This window comes from Alternaria atra, assembly GCF_907166805.1.
Source record: "Alternaria atra isolate CS162 genome assembly, contig: 21, whole genome shotgun sequence".
In the NCBI taxonomy this organism is placed as follows: Eukaryota; Fungi; Ascomycota; class Dothideomycetes; order Pleosporales; family Pleosporaceae; genus Alternaria; species Alternaria atra.
The window spans coordinates 24009-43653 of NW_025091319.1; the positions used below are offsets into that span (position 1 = coordinate 24009).

General features: G+C 48.6%; 3 protein-coding genes across 3 annotated transcripts; 2 read left to right on the top strand and 1 right to left on the bottom strand.

The window, feature by feature from the left end:
• Positions 1-1204: 1204 nt before the first annotated feature.
• ALTATR162_LOCUS461 (uncharacterized protein) lies at positions 1205-8537 on the bottom strand (the record flags this gene model as incomplete). The annotated part of the gene is made up of 9 exons (XM_043308055.1): positions 1205-1400; positions 1451-2318; positions 2377-3002; positions 3061-3447; positions 3544-4361; positions 4597-4682; positions 4736-5430; positions 7514-8378; positions 8429-8537. The coding sequence occupies 9 exons, from the start codon at positions 8535-8537 to the stop codon at positions 1205-1207; spliced, it is 4650 nt and encodes a 1549-aa protein (XP_043163990.1).
• Positions 8538-10272: 1735 nt separating this feature from the next.
• On the top strand, positions 10273-13996 carry ALTATR162_LOCUS462 (uncharacterized protein; the record flags this gene model as incomplete). The annotated part of the gene is made up of 3 exons (XM_043308056.1): positions 10273-10305; positions 10361-10397; positions 12330-13996. The coding sequence occupies 3 exons, from the start codon at positions 10273-10275 to the stop codon at positions 13994-13996; spliced, it is 1737 nt and encodes a 578-aa protein (XP_043163991.1).
• Positions 13997-18446: 4450 nt separating this feature from the next.
• ALTATR162_LOCUS463 (uncharacterized protein) lies at positions 18447-19364 on the top strand (the record flags this gene model as incomplete). Its single annotated transcript, XM_043308057.1, has 1 exon — positions 18447-19364. One exon carries the CDS (start codon positions 18447-18449, stop codon positions 19362-19364), a length of 918 nt encoding a protein of 305 aa, XP_043163992.1.
• Between the last annotated feature and the right edge of the window lie 281 nt (positions 19365-19645).

Below are 19645 nucleotides of genomic sequence, written 5' to 3' on the forward strand. Positions count from 1 at the left end.
ATGCCTCTGCAAACTACTTACTTTGATACTTCTTAACTTTTTCCATTATATCTGCAGCGAGAAGGCAGCGAGGACTTACACTAATCTTAACATATAACAAACACCGTTGCAACAGCGACAAAATCTCGATGAATCTAGAAGCCTTGATATATGTAAAGAGGTAACAGTACTGACTGAATAAATGCATTTCAGATAATAGCTCCTAGAGCATATGAATTATCCTCGATAACTCGCCTTAAACATGATTTCGTGCTCCACTCCACCATAACGCGAAGACAGAATTAGTGTACAGTCCTATTAGCTGTAAACCAAGCCTTAGCTTTGCTAGATCTTCTTGTTGACTTCAAGCTACTCCAACTCTTGACCCTAAATACGTAGTAAAGCGTTATAGTCAAGCCGATGTTGAAGGCGATGTAAGCCCACACGATACCGAAGTTTCGCCAGCACGTAACCCAAGTGATGCCAGACCTGGAGAGAAACTGATCAGAATTCGATAGAGGACAATACTGACATTGCACTGTGGCAGCTGGATTGAGTAGCTGACCGGGTGCGTCTGCCAGGTAGGGTTCGAGATAGGCCCCACAATTGAAGCCATCTGGGGGATCAAATACACTAATCTCGCTTGCTGAGCACTGGACGGGGTAATCGTGTAGACCAGTTGCCGCGATGCCACCAACAATGTATGTCAGAGGACTTACGCGATACATGAAGATCCAGAACCCCGGAAGAGCTTGCGGTGGTTGGAAGACACTGTTCTCATCAGCTCGCTGGCCTTCTCATTGCCGATAGATAAACTTGCCCATTGAATATCATGGTCATAGAGAAGAGAAGCGTTGCAACAGTACCAGCCGTTTGGGCATCAGGTAACGCAGCAATGACCATGTGCGCAAAAGTACTAGCAAAGATAAAGATCGAAATAACGAAGAGCATGACCAGGACTTGACGCTCCGGAGACTGGACACTGGCGGCTGTTAGCGGCGGAACTCATTCACAACCTGTTGATAGGGAACCGCACCCAAATACTGGGTAATTGTAACACGCAAAAACTAGAATGCTAAGCATGAGCTGGTAGGGGATTTCGACCATGATGTTGGCGAGTATGAAGGCTGCCCACGAGTATACTTTGGAAGGGCGCTCACGAACCTGCTCAACTCAGTCAGCTTCACACGACCTCGAAGATGTTATCCCCCCTCGGGAACGGACCTCATAGAGTGACCTTTGCTGGATGAAGCGGGGCATTATCTGGGTCTAGGTCAGCAATGCAAGAATTCAGCACGTTCGGTCGACTAGCCTGTTGAACGAGCGAGCTGAGAATAGAGGTCAGCATAAAAATGCTAAATACAGCATTTTGCATGCCTTGAAGAGAATGATTCGACTGGAAAAAGGAGAACCCAATGAATCTATCGTATGTGAGCTCCGTATTACTGATAGAGATTGGAAGAATGCTCACAAGGCTGAAACTCCACCAAGCAGGAATTTACCCCAGATATAGGAAGGACTGCGCCAGTATTGTTGGAAGGCCCGAATGGTGTTATAAAAGATCTGGGTAGATAAGGGCGTGGCAAACTCATCTTGATCACAGCCGCCTGTAGATCTACTGCTCATGCTGTTCATATCCTGACGAATGCGCTTGTGCTCGGTCTGGACAGCTGCGAGTTCTGCACTCGCCCTCCATATGTCCGGCCAAGTCTGTTCAGATCCATCACTTGCTCTGGCTGTCACCATTTCCAGAATGTATTCGGCAGGATTTTCCGACGCACCGCAAGGTCTGGCTCCGTGTCGTTCGAAGTATGTGAGGAGTGTCTTTGAGTTAGAACCTATGTCGCCGAAGTATACAGTTTTCCCACCCTTGCCAAGGAAAAGCAGGCAGTCGAATTCTAGAAACAGAATAGAGCTGGGTTGATGAATGGTGGCAAGGATCGCCTGCCCACTATTAGCGAGTTTCCGGAGCAGCCCGACAATGGCACATGAGCTTTGTGCATCAAGGCCACTTGTCGGCTCATCGAGAAAGATCAGAAGAGCTGGCTTGGCCGCCAGTTCAACACCAATGGAAAGCCGCTTCCGCTGCTCAACATTGAGACCTTGTCCAGGTACACCGACTATGGCTTCTGAAAAGTCTTCCATGTCGAGCATCTTCGATGTAGTTAACATAGCTTTAGAAAGTGGAATCAGTGGGACGCAAACCTTGATAACGTCTTCAACATAGGCATACTTCTCTTTTGTCGACACTGACGCAGGCTGCCGTAGCAGAGCGCTAAAACGCAATGCTTCACGGACTGTGGATGTCTCAAGATGAACATCTTGCTGCTGGACATAGCCTACCTCACATTCAGCATCTCTCAGAAAAGAAAATCCGGGAACAGTTGTACTGCGTACCGGCCCTTCTTTGGAAACTGGGCTCCAATGACTTTCCGTTGACTAATATATCTCCAGTGACAACTCCGGCAGAGATACGCTGGGCAAGAACATCGAGAAGCGTTGTCTTGCCCGCACCGGATACTCCCATCAACGCTGTCAGTGTACCTGGTTTGACCCACCCAGAAACGTGATCCAACAACCTTCGGGTTTCTCCTTTGATGCGGATATCGTAGACGACATCACACCAATTTAAAACGCTTTTTTTCAGCGGAACAAGCCCATCTTCCCTTGTATGGACTTTATTAGGATCGGCGCATACCACTGGAAGGCCAGGCTGGCCGTCAGTATCACCAACGTGCTCTGTGGCTTCCCCGACAGGCGTTGTCTTGTGGTCTCGCAGGAAGATTAGAACTTCTGCCGTGCTCGATGTGGACGAGTTCATTCCCGTCGCAAGTAGATAGGTTGCGAGGAAAAACGTCCAGAACGCGATCACGATCCCAAGGTTACGCCAAATGTGTGAGTAACTGTATTGAAACTGACTCATGACATAGGCGTCGCCGGAGACACTTTCCTGTCCTGCGACAGCGCCCGCGGTCGGACAGATGAAGGTCTCGCCGGTCAAATTGAAATATGATGGAACGAGGCTAACCCTAGGTCAGCGTCATAGAAACGGAAATGCTGGGGCTAAACTACCTAGCACACGGAAACTCTCTTCCATGAAACTCGTTCACCATGAGCGCCTCGAACGCATATGCCAGAGGATTTATCCAGGCGAGCCATTTGAACCACGGGTGCATATATGCACGGGGAATGGTATATCCAGTGTAGATCACGATAGCCAATACCAGAACACCCGCTATGGCTAGAGCCTGTGAGATCGTCCTCGTGCACGCGGCCACGGTCCGGAACATCGCTGACATGCTGAATCTGACCAAAGTGGTGAAAAGGAAGAAGATAAAAAACTGGGAGGGCTCTGGGCGAAGGCCCGCCAGGAAATACAGGATCAGGTTGAAACAGGTTGCGATGACGAGCTTGACCGGCGCATCGGACACAATGCCGGCGAAAGCTTCAGCAGATGGGTGGCAAAAGCTACTGAGGGTATCAGCTTTGAACGATGATTGGGAAAGACGGAGAGAGCTATAGAGACCCAAAGAGTACCTTCGCAGTCTGGCTGGGTACACTTACGCATAAGAAGCATGTTTTTCAACAATTGGCCTCTGTAGGTATAAACCGTTGATCTCAGTGACGGCGATGAGGGCATTAAGTAGGGTAGCGAAGAACAATGTTGACCCTTTCGCGAAAAAGCTGTCCGTATTTTCTGGTGTTCCATAGAAGACGGAGCCAACGACAAGCGCCATGATGACTTGCCCAAACACCACTGTCAGTGTTGATGCCTTGTCATTCCATAGCCGCCGATGCGCACGTGTGATACATGCTTTGACCTGCATTGGAATGCTGACAACATAGGGAGATTTGACTCGCAGATGCTGCGATTGAGCGGCCCGGCGTGATGCTCTGAACTCGTCAACAGCGACATGATTAGAGAGTTCACGCTCGTGCTGTTGTATCTCCGCTAGAAGTTTCTTGTAGTCTTGTGACGTTCTCCAGTGTTGTTCGAATTCTTCAGAAGTCCGCGGCACTAGAGTCTCAAAACCCTGACGCGGTCGTCGCTGTTCATGGCTCGTGACAGAGGTGAGAAAGTCGGCGGTTGTCTGACGTGGTGGGCAGTACCAGCCCATTTCTTCGAAGTAGGCCTTCGCCTCTTCCGTGGGTCCAAAGTAGATCTCACGTCCCTCATAAAGAACCATAACCTTGTCAAAGACAGTGTAAATGGCTTGAGATGCTTGGTAGATAGCAACGGCATGTGTGGTCCCAAAAATATCAGCACTCGTTCTCAAGGTACGGACGAACTCGAGAGCGGTTGAAGAATCCAGCCCGCGCGTGCTGTTGTCCCAACAGCCGATCGACGAGGCTGCTAATATCATCTCGGCGATGCTGACACGCTGCGAACAACTTAGTATGTGATCAAACCCACCGGTTCTTAGATAATACTTTTCTTTCGCCCCCAGACACACCCCTGATAAAGTCGTTGCCTACCTTGGTATTTTTTACATGCGCCAAGCCGCAAATCGCCATTGCAACTGCGGTAACTCGCTCTATGTTCTCTCTCCGAGAAACACTCAATACACGATTGTGCGGAGTACGCACAGTAGCTGCAAATTGCAAGGTTTCTCTTACTGTCAGATGTGGAAAGTGTTTGTCGACTTCCGAGTTGTAGATGATCTCCCCTTTATGTTCACGAATCATCTCCTCCTGGGGGATGCCTTGTTGACAGTTAGCACGAGATTCCTGGGCGTTTTTCTCAAGGCAACAATACCGTTGTAGGCGAACTCAGAATCTGGGTCCACCTTCAACCCGTGAAGCTCGCCTGATACGGTTTTCAGAAAGGTGGAACAGCCACTGCCGGGGCGCCCCAGAACCAATAGCATTTCACCAGATTTCGCCACGCCATCAAAGCCGTTTAATATAAGTCTCCCAGGTTTATTTCCAATATTAAGATACTCGTGCGCCCGAAATGGAGCCATGAAGATCGATGCTGCGTTCGTCTGGAAACGTGCTGTAGATCCAGAGCCCAATACGACGAGTCTTCTGAATGCAAAGGAAACGCGACGGAACTTGACTCCTGCTCGATCAGCAACACGCATGACAGTTTGCGCCCATTTGTAAACGTCGAAATCTGGATTGCTAGGATCCAGAACGGGATCGCCAAAGTCAAGGTCGGGAAGTTCAGTGGCGATGCATGTGAGCTCTGTCCGTTTTCCCGCATCCCTATCCGCAGCCATAGCGTGGGAGGGCGCCGCATCTTTCACTTCCGGACTTCTTAGAGCGCCAGCCTCTACGCTTTTGTCGAAAGGGGTTGCACTTGGGCCACAACCTTCCGAGCCACAGCTGAGAATTTCGTCTTTGGGTTGATAGAAAGACATTGCAACATCTTTCAGAGGTCTCGTACGAGAGAGGAGGACGCTCCTGGCTACTGGCGTCAAAGAAGTTGAATTCGATAAGTGTGTGCGTCTACGAAGACGAGTATCAGTATGCGAGGCAATGGGTAGGCGTTACCAACAGAGAATGAAAGACGTGGAAAGATTCGGTTCGCAAGTCTTCGTGACCACTTGAATGAACGAGCCCTGAGTCTGCAGCAGGAGTATACATTCATCATCGTGTTAGCTGAAGGGTCTAAAACCCATAATTCCTTCGCCTAGGCTAAACTAAAAGCGTTAGCAGCGTTAGCAGGGATCAAAAGATTGACTAAACAACTACTCGTTATGTCACCTTCGACGTCCACCGGCCTTGTTGAGTAAGCCTCTTGGTTCAACTATTCTAGCCGATAGCCAGCCCTCTTCGCCGAGGTCAGACATTGCGCATTCGGTTCCCTTTAGACGTGCGCTAGCGATCTAGGCTCTCATAGCAGCATTTGGTATATCAGGTGAGGATGTATAATCAGGCATTTCTCTATCATACGACATGTGGTCAGATGATGCATCATCAGATAATGTGTAATCAAGTGATGCGATATCATACGATATACTATCGAGTCTTCAAACCTTATTACGCGTAGATGCTAGGATCGTCGGTGGCGTCTTTGGGGATCTGCTCTCGATACCATCTGCCGGTATGCTTCCAGAGGCTTCACCTTGAGTGTTCTATGGCAGCTGAGATGCCGTTCCCTTGCACATGTGCTCTCAATCTATACATCGCACAGTTCAAGAACCCCGACCATATCTCCGCTACCGCAGCATAGATTACGATACAAACAATAGTTGACATTTGTTCCTGCTCCGGAACGTTTTGTTTTCCTTTGCTCTGGCGAGCTTTGTACTTCTGTCATTGTTGTAGCCCTTTTGGTGTACTTCTTTTACCTTGTGCACCTTGCGCACCTTGCGCACAAAGGGTCCACAGAAGGGGGCCTAATACACACCCAAGTCACCTCTTATCTAGAGGGCCATTGATGCTGAGCTAACTCGAATACACGGCTCAACAGTTCCTGCTCCTCATACTCGTATTGGAGCTACTGAGGCTATTACTGGGGCAGACCTTTTACTGTTGTAACCCGAGCCACTGTAACGTTCAGCACTGCTGGCGATGCAGGTTATAAGATATGAAGGGCTATGTTTCTTTCCTTTGATTGCATCTATGGCCTGGCTGCCCAACTTGATCCTAGTAAGTTTCGCCTTGAATGACTGAAGCAATATCAGCTGAAACCTGGATTGGGGGCTCTTTGTCTCTCTTGAGATCTACAAAGGCCGCAACACGCACAGAATCAGGTCAGGAAGTTTTCCCGAGATGCTTCTGAATGACAACTTACAGCCATATAAAGAAAATTCTAACCCCCGAGAAACGTAGAGATGTTGACAAGAATACTAATCAACACTAGGTATCTTACGGCGACAAGATGTGGATAAGGTCGGGCGTATTATAAGTGTTCCTCGGACTATGTGAGGCGAATAAGAACACTCTTCGATTCCTATAAGGGAGTGTCTCTCGAAAGTTCGCCATGCTGCGGTGTAAGGCTGGTAGCTAGTACCTGATGTCCAGTGTTCATAGGGCCTCGTATTTTTGAACATGGGAGGAACGATCTTTCCAGCAATATTCTTTTCCGCTTGCGAAGGCCTAGATCTATATTCGAATTTAATTCTGTTTTCCTTTCGGCAGTAATAGATGATCTTGCATGAAGCTCGGAACTTGCACTAGAGAGTGAAGCAGTGTAAATGATGTTTGAGACACGTAGTTGCTCTGAAGATTCCATTGAATATTACTTACGCCAAATTGCTCAAACTCCCACTAAGAGCCTTACAGACGGTCCTACGCCTTTCAGTGTAGGAAACTCACAATCATGAAGCAAACAATATAGACTAGTGGAATTGTAGTCCTTGCTTGTCGTGAGCTGCCGCTGGCTTCGATAGCGTGAGGAGGCGCATACGGAACAGGAGATGTGGAGTTCACTGTTCCGTCCCAGCAATACCGGTGAAAGCAATCCTCGCACAATGCGGGGGTCTTCACGCTATTTCTATCAAAGCTCCTAGACAATATCGCGCATCCGATACAGCCTGGCCAGTCCTTGTCAATCGTCCCGTTCCCCCGCGTTGCAACATTGTACCCATTTTGGATGATCAAATCTCGCTCAGTGTTGTTTGTCTCCAGTTGGAAGGTCGATATATTTGAGTTGTAAGTATAGGGGTAGTTTGGAATATATACAATGAGCGGGCTCAGCTCTGTCATGTTCTTCGTGTCGCAACCAAAAAACGTGGGCCGTGAATTGAGACCAAGATTTACAAAAGTGTTTTGATCCGGTATTGATGGGAACGGGAGCGAAGATTCCGTCTTAAGCAGCGATCGCTGGTAGGTTGCCAAAAGTGCGGTCCCGTTCGGCCAATACGCTCCGGGGAAAGCGGTGTCTGCTGAGCCGTCGACGGCGAATATAACGTCCAGTCCGCGAAGGGGTTGGAGCAATGGATGAAGTGGAATGTTCTGCAGATCCTCTCCGCCATCAACAAGGGATAGGACTTTACTATCAGCGTTCATGTTCTTCTCTTCCTTGTATCGATAGAAAGGATTCACCCAATTAGACACATCCTTGTTCTCCTGCCCCGTCTCCTCTAATTTTTCGGCGATGTAGTCTCGCACCCGTTGAGGAATGTCGGTGTTATTGATTTGCAAGTATGCTTGGTTGAAAAGTGAAGATGAGGTGCCCACTACGAAGCCCGCGTTGTCAAATCCTGAAATGCAGCTTTCATTTTCGGGGACGGTCCCCGCTCGGAACCCAGACCCAACGTATTGGAGTGGAGCGAATGCAGCAATAGGAGAATCGAATGAGCCGATTTCCCAAGGCGTTATCTCATAGACCGTAGAGTTTGAGGGGATCAAGAGCTGGTTTGGTTCTCGCTCTAATGCTACAACAATTGGCAGCGGTGCTAACGCCGACTGGAAGTCCCAATTCTGTGCTACGCTCGAGTATGTATAACCTTTCACGCTTTGTTAGCATTAAACTGCACACTTCGATTGACGGACTTACCTGGACCACCGGTCGATGCATTGAACAGTTGGAATGAAAGTCCCCTTCCCCACAGGTCCGTAATGGTGGTATTAAAACCAGCCGCTTCCTTCTGACGTACGTCGTCCATGATGTTGGTATAGTAGCTCGTTGTGGAGAGTGTCGCAGGGCCTGATCCATCTTAGAGCAGGGACAAAAGCAATAATGTTGTACTGACCTTTGATGATTGAGTTTTCAAACTGCCATAAGGAGGCTGTATCGTTTGAATCTGTTCTGGAAATTTCCTGTACTGACCTGAGTTTTGGGATGTAAAGACTTCCAACTAACCAACTTCCGCCCGAAAGGCCTGATAGGTAGGTAGTTGCCTGCAGCAAGCCCCCAACATGGCCAGGTTGAGTTGAGTTCTGTGTGCGGTTGTCGAAAGCTGAAATGATGCCAGCGCCATGCATCAAAGCCCTGTATCCACCGCCCGATACGGCAATTCCAATGTTTGGTAACGCAGACGCATTTTTTTTGATATCTTCGATGTATGCGTTGCTGTCAAAGTCACCTATGTTCACTCGAGCGAGGAAATCACGTATTGCCCAGGCTGTGTTCACTTGTCTTTTCTTCAGCCATCCTTCCTCCTCTGGGCTTAAAGACATCGACTCTCGAATGATAGGTCGAGAAGTTGGACATGTAAGAGAGGTTGGGGCGTATCCCTGTGGAGTGCTGTCAAGTTCTCGCTTGGTGGATATTTCCGTTGTAGACCAGTATCCGGTGTTTGCAGTTGAGGATGCTGAAATGACATTAGCATGTGGTGGCTCGAGAGAATCTGTTGAAGATTTTATTACAGCATACCTTCACTGCTTGTAATGGTCATAAGTAACGCTAGTAAGCCGAGCACCACAGATGAGGCAGTAGCTCTCGCGTATCTAGAGAAATGATACCCTGCCATCTGCTGAATGTTTTGACATGCGGCAATACGAGGTGTTGTGAGGTTACGCACAGCTCATGACCAACAGAGTTTCAAAAGCAGGGAAGGAGTCTCTTTATGATGTAATTATGCACGCCTCATTTCGCAACTGCTGATCATGTGCGGACAGGACGGCATTCGCTGAGATCTAAGGCCTGGCGAAGTGAGGCGCTGTGAGAAGATAGCAGTGTCTACAAGCCAAAAACAGCTCGATCTTATGATATCGAGTGATACGATATGAGCAACCAATGGCTCTCGTTCTGAACAAGATAAAGTTTTGTGGCGCTTTTACGGTCCTTGGCATAGGGGACGGACTCCGCCGAGAGGGCTTAGGTAACACTTGAACATGTCACTCCACTACTTAGGGCCAGAGCCTTTTCGGGTTCTAAAATGTTGTATCCTACTATCTAGCACTAAGCGTCTGTATTAAATCACCACACTACGGACAGAGAGCTTCTAGCGAACACGCGCTCCCCTGTCCAGATAATGCTCTACTGATAGGTACAATCGTAACTCTTAGAGCCTAACTATGAATACAGCATGTTAAGAAAGTACAGGCTGAATCCTAGCCCGCATGATCTCTGGTGTTCTTGGCATGCACTGACGACTGGCCCGGGAGCTGGAGCGGCATTCGTGTCGAGATCACCTTCATTGGTGCTTCAACCTGGTAGACCATTCGGCAGATACCATTGGCGCAAGAGAGTTGCGGGAAAGTTGCACTAGCTTCCACTGCAGTCTTGCTTATATGTCATGGGTCACATCCATAGCGAGAGTGACGAAAAAGATATCAAGACTTATCGAACTGTTATCGGTATATCGAAAGCATAAAACTTCATCAAATCCTGCTTTCCAGCTTCGCGTTTGCTGGAAATCCTGTCTAGTGATTTCAAGTCCGGATTGTTCACTTCGGATGCAGATTTATCCACAGAAAAACAGTCTTAGAGTAGGTATTGCCATTACTTTTAGACTCTGGAATATAGAGTAATGCCTTCTTCTAGACAACCACCAATGGGGATCTTACGCCGAAGCACACTAGTGGTGTTCATAAATCAAACAAACGAGGAATTATGCCTAGAGAAAGAGTCTCTGTGGCTTCAGGGCGTATGGGCGGCGGATATGGTCCCTCCATCTTCTATTCTTGCTGGGGAAAGTGGGTTGTGGCAGTCCGAATCTACGGGAGCCGGAAGAGGCACGGGTGGCAGTGTCGCCTACTACATCGCTGGTGGTTCGTCTAAACAGCTGGTACATATTCTGTGGAAAAATCCGCTCCTTAGCAGAAGCTGTTCCCAGGGAAGCGTTCGGCCAAAGGGGTTTGAGCTGCAAGTCCTGAGGAGGTGGGGACTGCACAGCACAGTTGTCTTCATCTTCCGTATGTCAGATTATCTCACATGCCCTCGCCTGTCTATCATACAGCTGACGAGCTTCCTACTTCCAGGGGAGATAGTTCGCCACATTACATCCTCGTAAAGTCAACACTCGATTCTGCAGATGGAGGGTGCGTTCGCGTTATGTTATCTAGGATAAAGACACGCAAAGGTCCACAACTCTGACAATCTTCCAATGCCCGACTGGACTGATGTTCGCAACCTGTATCTCAGCAACCATCTAAAAACCCTACCGAACAAATAACCACATGACTCCGTCACTCATGTACCCATCGCTTTTCACTTCTCTTCTCGAGTTTGCTGAACTTCTGGTCTAGATACCATCACCTAGAGTAAGATTTCGTCAACTATTTCCCACCTAGTTACAGTCATTGCGTGTAACTATGCTTACTTTGTACTAGCCATCTTCCATACAAAGCTGTGACTGGCTCACCTTGCGCTGCAGACAACCAGCTTGACGCACCTCCAGCGTGCCAAAGGCTCAGCTGTCGTCAAGCACACCCGTAGATACGCATGAACTATTGTTCCCTACCTCATCCCAAGGAAATACAGGCGTTCAAGGTCGAAAAGGCCGAAAAGGTGATCCAGAGATGAGAGATCGGGAGAAGATCACGACTACTTCTGGTGGTAGAAAGATCCGTCGTAGGGATAGGGGGTAAGATTCGAACTGCAAGCAATAGATCGGTGTTGGAATGTAGAGTTTCCACGAGGAATAGCCAGTTAGCTGACGCAAGCAAGAGTGCGTTGAATGTGTGTGATGTTTGTCCATCGCGCGGTACGGGATAGATAAAGCGGGGGATCCGCAATTTGTTTGCAGCCCGCTTACCCCAGCAATTCATAACTCGGTCGATGGAAAATAAGCGTTCATACCATCCCTGCTCAGTCCGGCCAGCTCTACCATTCACGTAGTGAGCAAGGTTGGTAAGAGATGGCTTGTTCTAAGCGAACTCACTTCGAAAGAAACTGTTCTACATAGGAAGGGCGGACTGCAAGCGTCATCCATTCGTGGATATGGATACGATCGCGGGTCGTTGCTGCAATTAGTGGTGTGACTTGACATGCAAGAGGTTCGGGACATAGATTACTCGCTTATAAGCCATGTTAGTGCATGACAAGGATGAATAACGTTCAAGTCCGGTTTATATACTCGTGCAATGAGAGCGATTACTCACGCTAATGTCACAGCTTACCCCGCATTACTGTGCGCATGTTGTATCACGCCACTAGAACGTGAACCATCTAGGACCCCTCTGGCGCCGACAAAGAGATTCTCCCTTCGCTCGTAAACCCATTATGGGAAGATCATTGTAGCCAAACAAAGGTTCTTCGCGATCTTGTTGTATAGACATATCCTCGCCCATATCATGGGTGGCGGCTGCGACCTTCCCCGGTGTCAAGCACCACCAAGTCTTGTTTCTGGAGATCTTTACAATAATGCTCCAAAGCAATCACAATACCTGCGGGCAGTAGTCGACATGGGCAGGTAATAGCGAGCACTTTCATTGTTCACTTGATGATTTCCTGCCCATTCACTGACGCTACACCTACCGGTACAGCAATGGGATAAGATTCTCGATATCAGACCTTACTCCACCTACGACTCGCATTCTCCCGACTCTTCACGTCCACCGCCTCGACATAAGCCTATATGACGCGCAATTCGATAAAACGACCGGTGCTCGTGTTCCGATTCCGGACACCGTCACCAAGGATGTCATTGCTGGACTTCTTCGCTTCCAGATTATCTGTGCGGACTTCGGCGTCCCAAGCTACTGCGTCCGCATTATAGCTACTGAAGCCACACGAACCGCTATCAACTGCACTGAATTCCTTGAGAAAATTTACAAAGCAACTGGCTCTTCTGTCGAGCTCTTGACGAAGGAAGATGAGGGTAAGATAGGAGCGTTCGGCATTGCAAGCAGTTTCTCAGAAATGGAAGGCATTGCGATGGACCTTGGAGGTGGGAGTATGCAGATTACGTGGCTTGTGTCTCATATGGGAGTCATCAAACTGAGTCCTAAAGGCGCGTTCAGCTTTCCGTACGGGGCGGCGGCTTTGACACAGAAGCTGGATGAGTTGACGAAAGGAAAGAGTCATAAGGAGGCCAGAAAGGCGACTGAAAGGCTGCGTGAAGAGATGAAGACAAATTTCCTTCACGCTTACACCAATCTTGAAGTCCCAGAAGACATGGTCAAAAGAGCGCAGCAAAAAGGGGGGTTCAACTTGTATCTTTCGGGCGGCGGCTTCCGTGGGTGGGGCTACCTTCTGTTATACCAGAATCAGATGGGAAAACACCACTACCCAATCTCCATTATTAATGGTTTCACGGTCCTAAGCCCGGAGTTTACGGATACGGAAAAGCTAAAACACGTCGCGCGCGCCGCGCGAAAAATCTTCAGAGTGTCGGACCGTCGACGTAAGCAAGTCCCCGCAGTCGCATTCTTGGTCAACGTCCTGGCACAATCATTTCCACACGGAATGAGGGAAGCTCATTTCTGTCAAGGGGGTATAAGAGAGGGTCTGTTGTTCCAGGAGCTTCATTCAAGCATTCGAAAGCAGAACCCGCTTACTATGGCTACTATCCCATATGCGAAGGCTTCCGCATATCGGATTGCTGAGCTTCTACTCAACGCTATACCAAACTACAGTGAAGCTCATTCCAAACAGTACTCCGACTTGGTAAGCGTGGATATCGTCAAGGCGCTTGCGAATACTCTCTATGTCCATTCCATTATGTCGAAGGGTTCATCATCCACATCTGCTCTGTACAGCACTAGTACCGGATTGTTATCTTCAACACATGGTGTATCCCACTCCAGCCGCGCTCTGCTTGCACTAGTTCTTGAGGAAAGCTATGGTGGCGAGCTTCCGCCACGCGAGACAAGGTTCAAGAATTATCTGCGCGATATTCTTGAAGCTAAGGATGTATGGTGGACGTGCTACATTGGTAAAGTGGCGCTCTTGATTCGAAGGCTTTACCCTTCCGGCTTTGTCGATGATGTTAAGCCCAGAGTTCGGTTGTCAGCTCGGTGGACAAAGGACTGTCCTAGTGGAAGCGGAGTTAATGGGTTTCAGCTGGTGTTCCTCGTACAAAAGAAGAAGAATGATCCAATGAAATTGAAGGAGACCGTCCAGGATCATGTACGTGTAATTGAGAAAGTTGGAAAAACGAAAAATTGGATTGGAGGTAGGGATGGTTGGGGATTGGCGATAAAGGTGTTGGTGCGAGAAGGTGATTTTGGGTGGTAGTGAGTTCAGAAAACCTCGGGTTAGTGCTATAGTATAAAGGATGGGAAATAGCCAGCTGTGTACTGACAATCGCCTTGTACGACAGCAGATGACTCTCAAGACAGTTCCGCTTTGCGTAGCAGGATGACTGTTGTCGCTCTCCTATGCGAGCAGTATCAGAGAGAGCAGCAGGGAAAGCTCAGCACTTTTCAACTCTTCTCACTGAAGATTACAGTGGTTAGCATAGCTTCGTGGATGTTGCTTGCGATTCACAAAGCATAGAGCAAGTTGTAGCATTACCTTTATGGCACTGTGTTCAGTCTTAACCATCAACTTTGTTACCAGGACCTCGATTCCAAAATAGAGTAGCATCACCAACTCCTAACTGTTGCTAAGTAGTCGCCACAATCTGTGATTTGACAAGCACCCACTACTATTCCGATACAGCGATCACTGGTAAGGAGCAACCACACGGTGCTTCAGAGTACAAATCCATTCCGGAAGTAACAGTATTGTCACTAGAGGCGACGAGAAGTGACTGCAAAGCCTCTTGGAGCATATTGGTTGTCATGCCACATATTAGTGATATTAGGGGAGAATAGCTAAGGAGAGAAGAAATATGGCAAGGTACATTAGGAAAGTCACAAGCAGACTAGCTATTATCAGAATGCCGTGTCCGTGCTCACAATGCGCGTGTTGCTGCAACGCGTATCTTGGCACAATAACAGCAATGGTTCTCATCCCCATCCCCTTCCCCTTCCCCGAACATCATAGCGCAGTGATGGACTTAGAAAATCTAGAGAAAGGACCTTGTGAAGACGATAGACTTCTTCCTGAAGGCCTGGGTGACTACATTAACCAAAGAGTTGATCAAAGCGCCCTTGATTGCCGCAGGTCCGCTCTCTTCTTACGCTGACGTTAGCCCTTGGAGTATTGTGCAATCGGAACCCTTCGGATTCATGTCAAGGATCTAGGCTTGTGTGGCGGCGCTTATTGCCAAGTGTTTTAAGCGACCATGTGGTGGGTCCGCGTTTAGCGACATTAGCGTTCCGCGCCTCGTACACCAATGCAGTTGCGAGGCGCGACATCAAGGCCTATGAGGCACACCATCGTTTCTGACATGAACAAAGCTCTAGTCACGTTGGAAATATGTAGGGTCGCGAAGCCCGACTGGAAATTGCTATAGGAGGTTAACCGCTTTGGCTTCGAGTGCGTAGCATGACGCTCCTCCGCGTTTGTTTTAAAGTTTTTCGGATCGCAATCCTGACCTACTAAAGGAAGGCCTTATCGTTAGGCGACGTATTCTCAATTTTATCAATGGCTAAAAGAAATAAATAATATGGACCTTTGGTACAGTCGCTAACGATGAACTGAATGGAGGCGAGAACAATCTCCATCGCAGTAAGATCCCTGTCACCTGAGCTGCGATACTTGAACACGTCAAAGATCTAGAACGTGATATGCCGTTTATTACCTTGTGGAGCAGTAGAGTTCAGACTACACCGTTAGGATTGTGACTCTCTGCATGGCGTGGTGGTGTGATGGCGCGGTGGTGTGATGGCGTACCACCGGTGCTCTTCGTATGTCTCTCCGGACGAGGTTATGGAGAAGTCGTTGCATATCATTCGCAGGGGCGATAAACCCAAGGCGCCTGCGATTTCTGGAAAGCACCCAGACTACTTCTACTCCCCAGTTTATTGATCATTCTTTCATTCTTCAAAAAGTCTGGTGTGTCACCCAGGACCGATTGTATTGTTCGCGGACTCCCAGCGCCTCAACCTGAGACATATTTCTGTATGACCCTTTACATCCAGTGAGGCGGTACTACATGGTTGTAATCCCCAATCGATCTATTTATCTGCACACCTAGCCTAGTAGCTGAGCTCCGTCTCTAATTGCAGCATTGGGTCGTTGTTCAGAAACTACTAAAAGCATCCTGGTTTCCACCTAGGTTCGCCAAATTACGATCATATCAAACGTATTGTTCTGATTAAAATGATTGTAGGAACGGAATGTTCGGGCGCAGAAGACCTATCTTGGGAGCTGCTGTGCTGGTGGGTGCGTCAAGATCTGCGGCAAGACATGAAGTGGAGAAGCAGGCACAACGCGACGCGGAGAGGCAGATGGTCGTAGAAAGAGCCGCTGAGAAGAAGTTGCTTGAGCAAAAAGAGAATGATAGGCGTACTCAACTGGCGATAGACGAGGCGATAGCAAAGGAAAACAGGAGGATCGAAAACGCTGATAAAGTGCCGACTTGTTCGGATCCGGTGACGAAGGGGTATGGCGCAGCTCATCAGATTGAACTGACACCGTCTAACGTCAACTCTGGTCAGGGTGTGTGTAAGGAGCAAGTAAATAATACCCAGTATTGCCCAAATTGTGGGCACGGCTGCAGACGTGGAGACAAATTCTGTACAAAGTGTGGACATAAGCAACCTACAGCTTAAGGGGGTGTTGCAGAATGGAAAGGTTCGAGGTATAGATTGCTAGGGCAATAGTGAAACAAATGATACACTGCAAGCTGAACCGGGTAGGAAACAATCACTCGGCTGATGAATATCTCAAATTTGACAATGGATAAAATGGCAGCAGCGAGACTAAGCTCGGCTGAACCGTCACAGGTAGATTTTCAATTCGCAAGCATTGCTCGCATAACTATTGGATTGGCTGCTTGCACAAGAGTTCAAAGTCTGCGATGAATCTTGTCGGTGCAATGGGAGAATGTTCTTTGAATTCGCTCGTTCTGATTGGCTAGGGGTGAGTCTCCTGATTAGAGCCTCTATTGCTTGACCATCACAATGTCACGTTTCCGGTTGCAGGAGCGCAGTATCTGAGTACCACTCGATGGAATTCGACGTTGTAGATGCCATGCGGCAGAAATGTACGTGCCAGCGATCTATCCAGCGCGCCAAGCACACAAAATAACCATTTCGCCTCGCTCCGCTCTTGCAGTCCAGACGGGCGATTTGCAGCTTACGGGCCCGCGCTCTACACCAACCCGTCCCAGACATCGCAAGAGAGCAATGTGTCAAACGCTCAGGTGAGGTGATTAGCTAAGCGCAGTGGTCAGCCACATACTTGATGAGGCGCCAAGCGAGCCTTCCAAGCAAGCCGAACCTTGCTAGGATGGCGAACCTAGTGATGTTACATTTTCCAGTGATGAACTACATCAATCTCTTTTGCGAGTTTGTATATATCGGACGCCTTAGGGCAGAGGCTTGCCGCTCCACACATGACAGGCAACAGCTGAGATATAGCCACCGGACCTTGCATGTAAGAGTGACATGTTAGCAGCACTGAGTGAATGGGCTTTAGTGCTGCGTGGCTCTAGGCTTTTAGCTTCGATGTTGGGTTTGAGATATCCACCTGGGATCTCCGTAGGTGATGGTCGCGCAAGTGCAACGACATGTAGTGGCGTGACAACTCGGCACGCAGCAAGCGACCTGTCATATCTCTATGAAAGAGGGTTCCAGGGTCTGTTCCGATCGTCTAGATTCGACGCCTCTGCATGCGGACGGCGGTTGACCGTGCAGCTATGGTCCGGTGATTACCTGCAGTGTTTGGTGCTAGTAACATCACTACTCGTCCTCACTACATGTACTGTAGCAGGATTTCAAGCTTTCACGAGTCACCTACCATGATTGTGACGCTCTTGTTCTCGACCAGGCTCATGGCACAAGATGCAAGTCTCGACTCTTCCATCATAACAGTAACCCGCAGAAACTAGACCTACCACCCCTATAGCAGAAAATCGCGCGCCAGAACAGCTGGTGTGCTCTGAGTTCACTTATTGTATACTTCCATCGATTTTTACAACACTCCAGAGCGCTCTATGAACTCAAACTCTGCCGCGCATCTCCGCAATCCTTGCTGAGCAGTGCTTTACGAACCACTGCGTCGCCCCCCAAGCAGTCGAAGAAAAATAAACTACTCAAAGCCAGGCACCGCAACCTAAGATTATGGTCGTGAGTATGTCGGGTCCTTTGGGAACTGTAGTCGGGAGACGCTGGTCTCACGGCAGACAGTCGACCAATGATATGTCAAACAGCATCAAAGAGAAGACACCGAAACAGAAACCTTTAGCATCAGGAAAGGGTATTGACATCTACATTTCCTTGGTTGAATCAGTGCTTTTTCTTCGTGGGTTCGAGGGAGACACGTCTGCACAACACACCGTCGTTCTCCGCGGTATGTTTCACTTGCACGTGACGAAGAGCACAAAGATAAGAGCAATAACACTGGTGTTCCAGGGTAAAGCAACGACGAGGTGGCCTAATGGTGATTGTCCCACCTTCTTTGTTCATACACGTACGCTGACGCAACACAAGGCATTCCTCCTCAGAGGGTCAGGTTCCAGGAGACAGATACGGTCATCAATCATACGTGGTCATTCTGTACACCTCAAATGGAAATGCAGGCGACTGGGGCCTGTACTAATCATGTCGGACTTCTCGAACGTTTTCCACTAGCTATGCCACCTCAAAAGGTTCCTTTCATCGACTCCATTTACGGCGCATCGAAAATCCTGGGCCTTCAAAAAACAAACAAACCAGTGTGGCCATCAGGTCTCTCGTGGAGCGATCCGAAGGTCGAGTTCTCGAGTGAAATGACTGCGGCGGCACAACGAGGATACAGGGTTTTTAAACCTGGTGATTACGCATACGATTTCGAACTGCCCTTAGACAGTCGGCTTCCAGAAAGCATAGAGGTTGGATTGGGTTCGGTAAAGTATGAGTTGAAAGCGATCGTTGAGCGGGTGGGAGCTTTCAGCACCGACCTAGTGGGTTCCAGAGAGATCACCCTCATCCGCACCCCCGCTGAAGGCTCGATGGAACAATTTCAGTCCATTGAAATTAGCCGGAATTGGCTGGACGAGCTGCGCCTGGAGATCATCATCTCTGGCAAGTCGTTTCCACTCAACGCACAGATCCCTATCTCGTGTACGCTCACGACACAAGCGACAGTCCAGTTCCACTGGATGAAGATTTTCGCAACCGAACACACTGAGTACCTCTGTTCGGACAAGCGTGTTCATCGTATAGAGCCAGTTCGAAATACTCTGTTATTCGAGAAGCGGGTAGACGTTTTACCGACAAGTGCATCCTCTGGAAGCCCTAAGAGAGCCGTTTCTGATGGAGCTTGTACGTTCGATCAAAGTTCAGCTGAATTGAAGGTACAAACAGAAGCACCGACCGACATCTTAGGTCGTATTGGCGGAGCGGCTAGCACTCTAGTCACAGAAATAGAAGTCCTTGCACAGCTCCCGAGCTGCCACAACGTGAAGGATCACAAGTCACGAAGATTCTACTCTGATACCACGTACCAGAATATTCGCATAAATCACTGGATAAAGGTAGATAGACTTGTCACAGTTGGCATCTATAGTTAACAAGTGATTAGATCCTTATACGACTTTCGAAATCAGATCCAGATGATCCAAGCGAAAGGAAACACTTCGAAATCATCATCAATGCGCCCTTTCGTTTACTTTGCTGCGAGGTGACTGAAGCTGCAACAACGCTCCCAGCGTACTCAGTGTCGTAACCTGCTGCTGCCACACAGTTTGTGGGCAGATATGTTCGCAGATGGTCGCGGGCTGCTGCGCTGCTTCACTCGGCTTTGTTCTTGAGTCGGACATGACCATCTGGTCCACGGAACATCCAAATGCCA